The following is a 12877-nucleotide window of genomic DNA, read 5'->3' as shown; positions in this document are numbered from 1 at the left end:
TTCAAAGACTGCACTATATCCCTACCTGCAGACGACAGTCAGGAATAACAACTAATAACGTATGCCATGTCGGCTGCCATGTTGACATTTGATCCTCCCCCGAAAAAAAAATAGGCGGCTTAGCGTGGATGTGAAGATGAAGAAAGCAAAAACCCGAGAAACATCTACAAGAAAAGTAGGACTCCAGCAAAAAAAATAAATCCAGCTAAAAAATGGAAAAATAAATGTTGGAGTAAAATCTTCAATTATCATATAATTAACGTTTACCTGAGATTGACTGGTCTTGGACTTGGCTTTGAAGATAGGCATGTTAGCTGTGTTCCCCTCTCTCCTTCTTTCTCTCTCTCCCAGAGAGGATCACAGAGACAGATGGCACGTTATACCGGCTCAACTCTCAAGTCTCCAGGCATAAAGCCACGGCAGTTGTCGGCCCCTGTTTTGGACGTAATGAATTTCCGTAGAGCAGATGAAGTGCTGCTCATGAAGACTGTTCTCCTCCTGCAATGAATCTTGCGCCGGGTACCAGGCAACCCGTCACAAGCGAGCGAGTCCAAACCCAGCGCTTTGTACACGTGACTTAGAGCCCACGTCCACTCACCTCAAATTTCAAACAAACAAAAAATATTCACCTTCCACACTAGTCCACTAACTCTTTCTAAAGTTCTCCAAGTTCTCAAGTTCTCATCATTACATGGAGTTTAACCTCGAGGCATCGGAGCTTAAATTCTGCCAACAGAAGAAACAAATCTTTACTTTTTAAAAACTAATAATCCGTGAGAAAACGTTGCTGGCCACAAGAGATGACGTCACTAACCGCCACCGTCTCGAAAAAGTAACGTTGGCGTCGAGACAAGCAGATGGTCAGGAACGCCCTCTGGCGCCTTCTCTTAAGACTCCGCTGAGTTACCTCGCTTGAGATAATCCCGGCCAGAAGACTAATAAGCCACCAGGACTTGCAAATCGGTATACTGAGGATTTCCTCCCTTAAATTGTCTTTAGTATTTTTGGTTTGTTTCCCCTTTTGGTTTGTCTTCAAAAACAAAAATAATCTGATAACAATAAACAGCGGAAAGTCTTGTTTAAATATCGAACCTGGACCAGCAGGAATGTCTCAGCATGTCTTATCTTGATTACAGAAGTTTGGCGAGCAGTAATTATCTCAGCAAAGTCTTGTTTTGAATATCCAACACTGGAAAGCAACAACGAACCGCGTCTGGAAGCTGCTTCTTGTCCACCTGCATGGAGCCAGGCAGAGTGTGGAACAATGAAGCGAGGTTTCCCACGTTCTTCACCAATTACCCGTGAATACCCGGAGTCTGCAGGTAATGCAGCCACTGGTTCCTTGCCAGGACACTGTCACTTATTATCTCTTCTCCGCTCCTCGCTACCTGCCTCATACCTCCTCACCGCGACGGGTAGGTGAATCCTCAACACACAGTCTTTCTCTCAACCCTCAGTAACGGGTGCCGCTGCTTCAAAGGATGCCGCTGACGTCACAACAGAATCCACCTGTACTTCAACCACCTCAGGAAACAATAATTCTCCCTATTGTCTCCAAAAGTCACGAGGAGGGATTGTCTGACAAAACCTCTGTAAATTTTTGCTTGGCAAGTTACTCGTCAGTTTGTGAAACCCTTTATCTGTATTGCCCGCAGTCACCCTACGTCGACAAGAGATGCGAAAAGAGATGTCATCGTTCAACAAACAGCAAGAAATAAACAAAAACTAATCAAGTAAGCTACTTTCAGGATTTTTTCGTGGTTCCTTTTACCTTTCTGTTTTGTTTTTTTTTTTTAACCCTTCGAGTTTGTCGGTCAAAATCCTCCCGCCGCGATGCAATTATCTGTGATGTAGGGGCAAGCTCAACAAGCAACAAGCAACCGACGATGCGATCCTGAAGCAGTTCGTCAGACTGATGCTCCTTGGCGAGGGATGTGTTCTGCACGTCAGAGCGTGGGATGACGCCGCTAACGGCCAAACAAACCGCCGCGCATCGCGACCACACCGCTGCCAACATACAACGTCAGCACCTGCAACTTGCGCAACCTTCGCGCCTTCCAACGGGAGAGAGAGATGGGGGAGGATGGAAGGATGGGGAGAGTGCGACAGGAAGAGGGGCCGCGCTATCTGGCGAGTCCCACAACCGCTGTAGGGGTAAAAGGTAGAGGTACCCGCAGGTAAGCTGACGTATACCCAACACCCGGTGCATGCCATGCACGCGCGAAGGTCTGGAACCACTTCTGCCATTGCTTGTCGTTCCCATGAAGATGCGCATGCGCGAGTTCGTCTTCCAAGCGTGATCTCGACGCCAAAGGAGACTTCACGCGAGTTGAGCGAGAGATAAGATTTCGGAGCAGAAGCGATGTAAAAGTCGGGCAAAAAAAAAAAAGAAAGAAAAACCTACATAAATAAAAATCGCGGTGATATAACATCCACCGTGCTACTAAAGAACCTCGTGCAAACTCCAATCTAATTTATCTATTTATTTATTTACTCATTTATTATTCATTCATTTACTTCCTAATCTTTTCTAAATTGATTTATTAACTTCCTGAACGTTAATTTCTTGATTCGTTCATTCGCTCCTTCATGAACGTTAACTCGTGGACTGCATATCGTCCTCTTTACCTTTCCTGATAACAAAACGAAATTAAAATATATATAAATAGCTCTGCACTGATAATCTCACCAACTGCTCATAAAAAATGGAGGAAACGAAAACATCGTGATTTGTGATAACAAGAACGAACTGGTGAGTAGTGACATCCTCCTCAACACTCAATCCCTGAGAACGTTGACCTTCGACCCGTCTGTACTGTAACAACCCACAAACCTCTATGACGATGCGCAGAAATCAGGCGCTACGTAGCCATGGAAACAAATGCTGCAGGCATCGCTGGACAAAATCACAATCCCATAAGTGCCTCGGGCGTTTATATATATGTGAGTCAAGTCTGGTTCGCAGCAGATATACATTGTATACTTGCGGATGGAAAAAAAATAATAGTTAAGGCGGGCAGTATTTTTCTAGGTTTTTTTATTAATGTAAATGAAGAGATAAATGTTAAATACATCTGCAGATTCGCTTGCTCGACATCTTGTTTAGATAACATGTTAAGGAATATTTATTCAACCAAGCTCAAGTGCAACACAAACTATTTACATCCTCGCACCCGCTGGCATGGAAATATATTAGTTTGGTTCTGACGCAGATTGGCAGACGAGACAGGCTGGAAGAATCAAGAAGACCACACTGTGGTACAAGAAGATGGACAGGACAAGACAGAAGAACGGACGGGCAGATGGACAAGATGAGGAGACTAACAGATTGACAGGAGGATGGAGAAACAGAACATCAGATGACTTATTTTTGACTGTTTGACGAGAGAAGCAGTTCTGTGGGAAAAAAAAAAGCTAGAAGACTTGACGAGAAAAAGAGAGAGACGCATGAAAACTGATGACTGACATACCCCTCCACCTAGCCACTCCCCCTCCCTACATACCATTGCTATGGAAACTGCACCACGAGTGTTAAGTCTGCATACCTGTGCTGCTCGCAGATTCCATTACCGACATGAGGTCAAGACAAGCACATGGCATAGACAACCCAGAATGCAGTGCGTTCTGGCTGCCATGTCGTCTAGACCTCAGCATCTTACCCTACAGCATCGTCTGGGTCTAGTATGCTAGGCTGCGAGTGGTCCAGCCACAGGTCCTCATCATCCAGACTGAATCACCTGGAAACTTTCACTGCGAGAGATGTGTCTTTCAAAGATAAAAATATGGAACGATGACAAGAACATTATACGGAGAATCTACATGGTTGTAAAGAAGTTAAAGATGCAAAAACGAGGCTATAAGATGAGAGACAAATGGTTATGTAATCTTTTGTGACAGGTTCTGCGAGAGAGTCCAGCATCCTGGCAGTGAACGATTTTCTCTTTTCTCTTTCTCTCTCTCTCTCATGTTGTATTATTTTTTTTCACCCAAAATATTGGCTTGAATATTGCTAAGCGCTTTGCATTCCCCAGGACCAGTGTATAGGACGTCATCAAGGACATTACTTGCATTACCTTGTGTAAGCTGGATTCACACGGTGCGACATGTCTACGAACGAGCTCGTCGCTTGCTCAAAATAAATAAACAGAAACAATCCTTCGCCTGGTTTCGCCACCAAGGTGTGATTACAAATAGCATCATTGTACAGCTGGCACCAGGGAGACTTCCATCAGTTATGACTGATTCAGACCATGAACTTTTCGTTTGACCTTTACAGCTTGCAGAGACAGCGGGATAACTCTGCCGGGTTCTAATCGGTATTTGGATCGTAGGACGAAGGAATGCAGTAGTTGGGGGAGGAAGCGTGATGGCGGAGCCTGGTCTATACGTGGACAGGCGAGAGGGAACCCTTGAAATATATACAAACAAAGACAAGAAAGCCTATAAATAGATATGATGAATAAAGTAAGAGAGAACAGATTGGTAAGAGAGACAGACAAGAACGCGAGAAAGAAAGAATGACTGGCAGACAGGAAGGAACGGGAGAAAAATAGGAAATCACACAGATGCTTTTCAAGATATTCGTGGGCGATTCCCACAGTTTAAAAAAACTTTCTGATTTTTAACCATTTTAACAATTAAAAAATTATGTCAATTATCAGACATTTTGATAGATGTGACAGCAAGCAAGGTAAGACGTTTGACACAACCCTTAACAGCCGCCGCACAACCTCAGCAGCTGCTGCACTTCGTCATCATGGCCACCCTTGCTCTCCCTCCCCCTTTCCTTGCTGACTGCCTTGCCAGAATCCGGCAGTCGTCCGCGAAAGCCTTCCTTCTTTCTTCCTTCTTTCTTGCTGACTTAAATTTCGCGAAAAAGAACTAAACAGAAAAAAGTAAAATTACGAAAACACTCAGCGTGTTACCGGTATCCAGTTCCTGCAAGAAGAGGGAATTTATTCTGTGCAAGTTGCTGGCGCTGGGTAGAAAGCGGCGTAACTCTAAGAAACCGACCGCAAAGTTCGAGAGTATTTTCCCTTTAAAAAAAAATTTAAAGCGAAAGGAAGTCGATCTCCCCCCACACACGTGATTTCTACAACCCATGTCGGTGTCTCGGGGAAGGGGAGAAGGAGGGGAGGAGGAGAAGGGATGGGTTGCGAGATCCGCTCCTAACCAATGGCTATAAAGTTAGCAATTAGCTAAACTGCTATTACTGGCAATGTCAGCTGACCGCTAAGTGTTAACCATCCTAGCTTAGCGTGATGCTACTGTACTCATTAGAGGCTCTAGTTATGAAGCCTCGTCCTTCGTACCCCGGGGTTAGATTTATCTCTCCTGAATATTGACAGCACTAACAAGCATTCTGTAGCCAGAGCTGGGGACCTCCACATCATCTGCCCTCCTCCAAGCTATGCGCATGTTCTCAGTTTCACGACCCCGCAACGTTTCCGGTCCATGGGTAATTTAGGGGAATAGAGTTACCTCGGCTTCCTGACTACGATGGGGTCCAAGATGGCCGGCTTTTTTCCAACCAGCAAGCAAGACAACCACTCTGTCCAGTAACACATCCATTGTCATTACAAACCTCCTTCCTTCATCAACAGTACTCCATCACGTCATCACTCCCTCCCTGTCTCACCCCCCAGACTCACTCTCCCACTGCTAAATACTCTCATACCTTCAGTCTTTCAGAATACTTCATACAGCAAGCGCCGCAGACAGATTTGGAAATAATGGACAAACTTTGTTAGGTATGTTTACATCATACTATCAATGTGACTTTGTAGGGAAAGAGAACCCGGACTGATCACAGCATAAGGGGCGTAACTCTTTCTGACAGTTGTAGACGATATGGGATAACTTTTACGGCTGATTGCATGCGTGTTTTATTACTAGGTGTGTCATGTATTGTAGGCTGGTGTGTTTCTGCATCCTTTTTATAGTGCACTGAGCTCCTTGTAAAGATTGGGCGAGTGTAATGGGCTTTACACGCGACCTGAAATTTATTGGTGCTTAAGTTATATGTGGAAAGCAGTTCTGAAAGGTCCATGCAGCCACAGACCAGAGTTAGCTGTTGGTCACAATCCAAATGGAAACCCCTCTGGTAACCTGCCGGTCCCAAGAGGAAGGAGGAGGGTTGGGCGTGGGGATAGCCAACTCCACCCTGTAAAACAACCCCTGCTACAGCAACCACAAAACCACAATCCACCTTGTTGCTTCTAAATCTGGATTATTTATAGAGCAGACGAGATGGGATCGCTAGAAGCCCACGTTATGGCCCAAGATCACTTGAGGTCAGAAACATTCGGGTTATCCCTCTTCCTAACGGTTCAGCCTTTCTCCCCTTCTGTGAGGATGGACGGAGTGGGTATACCTTCGTTGCCCCTTTGTCCATCTTTTGTATTCCCATTGTTACATTGTTTTCTTATTGTCGTAATACCCTCTTCCTTTCTGACGTATGTTGTTATCACTGTTATTGGGTCTCTCCATCTCGTGCGCGCACGCTGGCGTCAAAGCTGCCGTGCCGCAGGAGGACACAAACATCAGCAGCGCAACAACAGCAGCTCACCGCATGCCGCCAGCCACAAACAGGTCGCCAGGTTTCCGTTGGCGAGGTTGCAAACCCCATCACACGCGCACGCCCGCGCATGCGCGAACACTCCCCACCTCACCCCACTAACCACCCGACACCACACCACACCCCACCCCACTCACACCTTCCTTCAGTCTGCACTTCTCTGACGTCCCCGATAGCTCATCTGTTGATGGCGACAGAGCGAGGACCGACCAATGCTTTCAGGACTGGCATCTTATTCCGTAGATAGCTCCTTGCGGGGTTTCTCCTTCTGTTACTACGACAAACACAAACACATCGTGCACGTGCACGGACATGAGACACACTTCTTCAGACACGGGTCTCCTGAGATGACCTATGACCTATATAACCAGGTACAATGTCCACGATGGCTTGTGTCACGCCATCAGCCACTTACCCTATGATTATAATTGGGATGAACTGGTCTAGTCAAACACTGGCTACCTACATTCAATAGATGAATAACCTGCTTACATTCTGACATAGAAACGGCCTCAATCTATTCTCAAACTTACGTAGACACGTGACTAACAGATAACGGAAATCGTTTAAAAATTTCGGTTGTGGCAGACTGAGGTGTTACTATATTTATCTGAGCTATTTTTGTACAGGGCGGTGCCCGTGATTTGTACACGACTGGCGCGCTCCATTGATCTGAACACCCTGTGAACGGCCTCAAGCTTCCCTGCCACTAGAGGGCGATGCTGCAGTGACGTGGAGATGGTGTGGACCAATCAAAGTCTTCACACAGCAACCTACGTCACAAACGCATGCTCACTCATGCGTGCACGTGCCAGAAGGAGCACCGATGCCTAACGGGACTGTCGGTAAGTCAGGTGTGATGAGGACAAGGGGATAGAGATGCAATGACCCACGTCAACAAAAGTGAGAGTGGAGGAAAGTGTGTTTGTTTGTGCGCGCATGTGTGTTCACGAGTGAACGTGTGTGCTTACCTGCGTGATTTTTTTAACTGGTAAAATACTTATTTAAAAACTGTGATAACTAAGATATTTATGAAATTTTGAAAAGTTGCAGAAGAATTGAGAAGATAAAATAGATGATAGGTATATAACTGTAAAACATTTTCAAAAATGTGTACGTGCTGGGGTGAGATTTTAAACACCACTTTCTACACCTGTTAATGTGACTTTTTATTTATATTGAACAATCAAAGTGTGGGAAGTTGTTGGGTGACTATGTACATCAAAACCTCATCCTTATCATTTACGTAAACTAGTAGCAGCTGGTTTCCCCCTCCCGCCTATCACATGATATGTAAATGAGGGTCATGACCCTCTGGTGGACAAACTGCTGGTGAGTCTTACGTCCTTTTATGTTTATAACAGAAAATCTTCGCTTTTTTAATAAAAGATGAGTTTCTATATTTTCAGTCCTACTAGTCATAAGTTAAACGGTCACTTAGCCCAGACTCGCTTCCACTTTTCTTGCAATTAAACAGGAGAAAAGTAATTTATATTCAGTTCAAAGATTAATGACCGGATGCATATGCGGCATTGTACACTCCTAAATGACCATGGAAATCATTCACTGTTCTAGTTACCTAAGACAAAAATTAATTATAAATAGCTGGGGTTTTTTAAAAAAAATGCTACAGTTAAAGCTATAAATTTGTATCATATTAAATGTGGTAACGATATGCGTGGCCATTCGACTTGTAGGAAACATTACAGAAGTTAAAACCTAACAAAGTAGTAAGAGTCAGCAATTGGCCAAATTTTTAAAGAAGGTGAAGATGCATAATGTAACTTGTAAATGTGTTTTATACTCTTCAAATTATTTATTGATAACCCATTTTCCAATTAATATTTTGATTTATAGGAAAACAGTTATAACTTAATGTTTCTAACGTCTGAAAATTTAGGATATAGGTATTCATTAAGCGGGATATTTACACACATATATATATATTCTAATTTATTATTTGACTGATCACCGGAAACAGTTATGTGTGGAATGTATAAAAAGATTTCATTTCAGAAAAATTGTCTTGTGAGGCTTTTCAACTTTACAGTATAAATATGACTTTCTCGGTTGAAGGTTTTTGAACAAGTATTTTGTACCATTTATTTATTTATTTATTTTGCACCCAATTGTTATTTAGCATGGAACTTCAAAATTGCTAAAGTCGCGGTCGCCAAATGAAGACGTACCCGACTGAGTGGCCACTACACTAGCCCTTCTTAACGAATAAATTAGAAACATATCAAAACAAACAATTCACAAAGGATATTATATAAAGCATATTTAAACATTAATAAAGTTTGATGTGGTATACCAAATACAGAAAATATCGATCCTCACTCATACATATGTGTTTTTAGCCTCGACAGACTTATTATTGGTTGCTGGCATCGGGTACTGGAACAGGGCAAATCAAAGTGAGTTAGAATTGCCTGTTGCAGATGCCAGGTACTTTGAGGGATAACACAGTCTAAGTTAAAGTTGACACAATGTGAATACGAAGTATATTTTCTCATTTCTACTGTGACCATCTTCCATTTCCTAGTAAACTTATTTATTATTATCTGGTGAACTGTATTTTTTTTATTTACTAAATAGGCAGATAAATAAGGCAGAATCATGTCAGATACATCGAAGTTTACGGGTATTGCTGGCTAGTGCACAAATAATGTACAAACAGTACTATGAGAGAAAATATTTTGCACTAATCACAGTTAACATGTAAGTGTCTCGTCAATAGAAACGAGACCTGAACCATGATAAAATATGTATGACTACTCCGCAGTTCAGCGAAATTATTCTCTCCATGGAAGTCAAATACTGCTCGTATCAAATAACTGAGCTTTGTGTATGTGTGTGTGTGTAAAGCATATTAGAGTAAGCATATGTACGGTGAGTGTATACACAGGGAGTATATTATATGCTATAGCATATAATATACGTGCGTACCGTCATTATATACAGTTACATTATTTATGGACAGTATGAATGCTTACAGTAAGCATATGTACAGCGTGTAAATGTACAGTGATTATATGTACAGTGTGTATGTGTACTGTGAGCATATATACAGTATGTACATGTACAATTCTAAAGGTTTGATGGAGGATAAAGTGCGGATGCTTTGATGACGTCACATGGACCCGCTCTGGAACCCTCCATGGAATCGAGATCGTTCGTAAACACGTGCAGCTAAAGTGAATCGATTCTGTTTTCGAAATCGACATGTAAACACCGATTCCAGCACACAAATTACTTCATTTCAGGTCTTAACTGCTCAAAAATAAAAAAAGGTTCTCGATGAGAAAAATATTTGAGTATGATGCTCGGCGTATTATTTTCATACAACGGTCATTTAAAATGTGAGTAGGCAGTCACGTGTGCCGGACTGACAACGCCTGGTTAAGATGTTATCACATTATTTGTATGTATTTACTGGTCAGTTTATTCTACAGTTTAGCTCTAGAAATGACAGAACGGCGCAAAAAAGCCAGCGCCATGCACTGTGCAGCTTCCAGTGGCCGCTGTCGCTCACCACCGCCAGTGATGCAGTGGATGACTGAGCACGACAGCAACACGCCGGCCAGCAACAGTTGTTTTTCAGCCGCCAGACTTAAAAGTCGCAATCTCCGGTCAAACCTTTTTTTTTTTTCTCTCTCCCTTTCTTTCTTTCTGCGCCACTCACCTCCTCTTCCAGTGCCTGTTCGCTGGTCTGCTTGTGCCACCATCTCTTCATCTCGGGTGTGAGAGACTTGGACTCCGCGCCACTCGGGTGGTTGGTGGTCAGTCGTCGTCAGGGTGCGAGACAGCTGTGCGTCACTCAGCGTGCGTGTTTGTGTGTGTGTGTGTGCGCAGCCGCGGACAACACAAGGTGTCAACCCCCAGCCTGTGGGCCTGCGCGTGCGACTGTCCAGCGGATACCCGGATGTAGGTCATGGCCTCTTCCCCGCCCCTTCACTCTCTCTTTCTTTCCCAGGCGAGTGCGTCGTCGGGTGACGACGATGACGTGGCGCTCATCTCTTGGAGGAGACGACAATGATGCTGCTTGTTTCTGTAGCAAAACAGTCGTTGGTGGAAAGGAGAGAAGAGTGGAGTAGTCAGCCATAGCGTCCGTTCCAGTCATTTGCATACAGGTTGCTGGGTAGACGACTGCGAGGACTGAGCCGGCGTGAGGTCTCGCACCCGGCGTGATAATGGGTATGGATGACCGTGGCTCGCCGAGACGGCACGTCGCTGCCTCCGCAGCAGAAGCGTAGGGAGGGACGCGGTCCTGAAGTACTCAAACCTTATCAACCCGGTCTCTTTCAATCTTCTTTCCTTCCCTTCCCGCAACTCTCCTCCTTACTCCGGCATCCGCAGCAATCTTGCAAGTTCATCGCTTAAGTGCAGCACGAGGTCAATATAAATTATAATATTTATTGTATATAAATGCATATGCATTCAGCTCTGTCATTCAGGTCAATCATTCATCTGTCTGAGAGGATACAGGAATTTTTGCTTCCTGGACTGAGCCACCATGTTTAAAAAAAGTTCTTTTTCATTCTACACATCCTGAGCATTCCCACTCCTTTCAGTTGATGTAGGCAATGTAACGCTATACTTTATTCTGAGACCAGGTGGCACGTTGTTATTCTCTCCATGCAATCTCCATCCGAAAATAAAAATAGATAGGAAATAATTAGTATAAATAATTAACCGATTTCTCCCATGGGATTAAAAAAAAAACTTAAAATTAAAAAAAATATATAAAATGGATGCTTCCCACAACAAACCGCCACCCAGCACACACACACACCTCGGCCTCAACCACGTTACCGCCGGCGACCGCGCGCGAGACTTCCAGAAACTGCGCGAGAGCACGGGCGATGACGTCAGCGGCGGGAGGGACCGCCGGCAGGCGCGAGCGTGGCAGAGATTGATGTGCGCGCGCACAATGGCAGAGGAGGGAGCCTGCGCTGGTCCAGTTTCATTAATCTGCTGCAGCTGCTTGTTTACTGCGTGTAAGTGATGCAGCGACAGAAAGCTGAGACCGTGCGGCCCCCACACAATGGACGCTAGACATGCGCCATACTTAGTCCGTCATCGCAGTGGTGACCTGCGCACCACCTCCATCAACATCGCTGTTTACCTCCACATCACAGACTTGAATGTCGCAGCTGCTTACACAAGACTACGGAGCTTGGAAATGAAAGTGTAGAGCTGGTGGCTTTTGTTTCTGAAGATTTGCAAACGGGGGAAAAAAGCATAATGGTTGTAAAATATTAAAAGCCTCGCCGACTGGCCCAAGGCAAATAAATTATTGTTTGGCGGGTGACCCCTGCATGACGCCGATAAAATGATTGAATAAATCAAAAGATTTGTAAAGGACTACTTTGGCATTGAAAATAACGGCTAAAAGATTTTCAAATTTTTGAAAGTGTCATTAGCTTTAGGTGTGCGTACACATTAAAAATCAACAGGAGCGCTCAGCGAAAATCGCTAAAACTAAATCATAAATGTTACAAAAATATACTCCAGTGGTATTTTATGAAGAAGAGGCATGAGAAATATTATATCATTAATGTTTTTCTCTTAATAATATCTGGATTGTTACCCTTCTCTTTCTGTGCATGGTGATGTGTTTACTCTCATATATTGGAAACGTTTTGTGTTTCTGTACATGTTCGTAGGCTCTTATTTCGAGAACATGTTTACATGACTGTGCTTGGAGATGTTTATCAAAAATGTCATATTCTGTGCATGAATTTGTTGGAAACCCTTCTTCGTGATGCTTATATCGCTAGCACCAATTGGCGATTTTTAGTAATTGAAATCGAAATCTTTGTGTCCACACCAAAATTTGCTTCTAGCCACCAGATCCCACAGTTCTAAAGCAGAGTAACGTTACCCAGTGGTTTCCTTCTGACTGGAAGAGTTCGGATCCTGCACCGGGAAGCAACCGTAGACTATTACGTCGGCTGATATCTAAAAGCTCTCGTCCTGGATCCAAGGTGTGGCAAGAGTGTGGCTGTAGGTGTTCAGAAGTAAAGAAAACCCAGTGAGACACGGATGCCCCTCTTCATGACCACGGCCCCAAGACCGAACCCTCCCACTCGTGTGCGTGCTGTGGTGCCTTAATGACCAAAGAGAGCTTTTAAATCCGCGTCTGCATCATTTTCTCCTCCCTCTACTTTACTCTGCAGCTCTAACTACCTCCCGTCTTCCCCGAAAATTTGTTCTTGCAGCTGATGTCCTCGAGGTAATCTTGATTACAGAAAACGCGGCTAATGAGAAGGGCCGCTGCTCGTAACGACTACTACA

At 44.0% G+C, this 12877-nt stretch overlaps 1 protein-coding gene across 5 annotated transcripts in view; it reads right to left on the bottom strand.

Annotated features, from left to right (window-relative positions):
• LOC112562032 (neo-calmodulin-like) overlaps positions 1 to 12877 on the bottom strand; it is a 68711-nt gene that overhangs the window by 30745 nt on the left and 25089 nt on the right. The window contains exon 1 of one of the 5 annotated variants that reach the window (XM_025234992.1): positions 10263 to 10541. The exons of 3 other annotated variants lie outside the window; for them this stretch is intronic. In XM_025234992.1, the coding sequence (XP_025090777.1) occupies positions 10263 to 10313 (51 nt within the window). In that variant the 5' untranslated portion in view covers positions 10314 to 10541. Of the gene's footprint in view, positions 1 to 267; positions 1803 to 10262; positions 10542 to 12877 lie in introns of those variants that run through there. One more of the 5 variants, XM_025234993.1, reaches the window with a different exon arrangement.

Source organism: Pomacea canaliculata, linkage group LG4, assembly GCF_003073045.1.
Source record: "Pomacea canaliculata isolate SZHN2017 linkage group LG4, ASM307304v1, whole genome shotgun sequence".
NCBI lineage: Eukaryota > Metazoa > Mollusca > Gastropoda > Architaenioglossa > Ampullariidae > Pomacea > Pomacea canaliculata.
The sequence above is the reverse complement of the archived record's forward strand: the minus strand, read 5'-3'. Positions and strand labels throughout refer to the sequence as shown.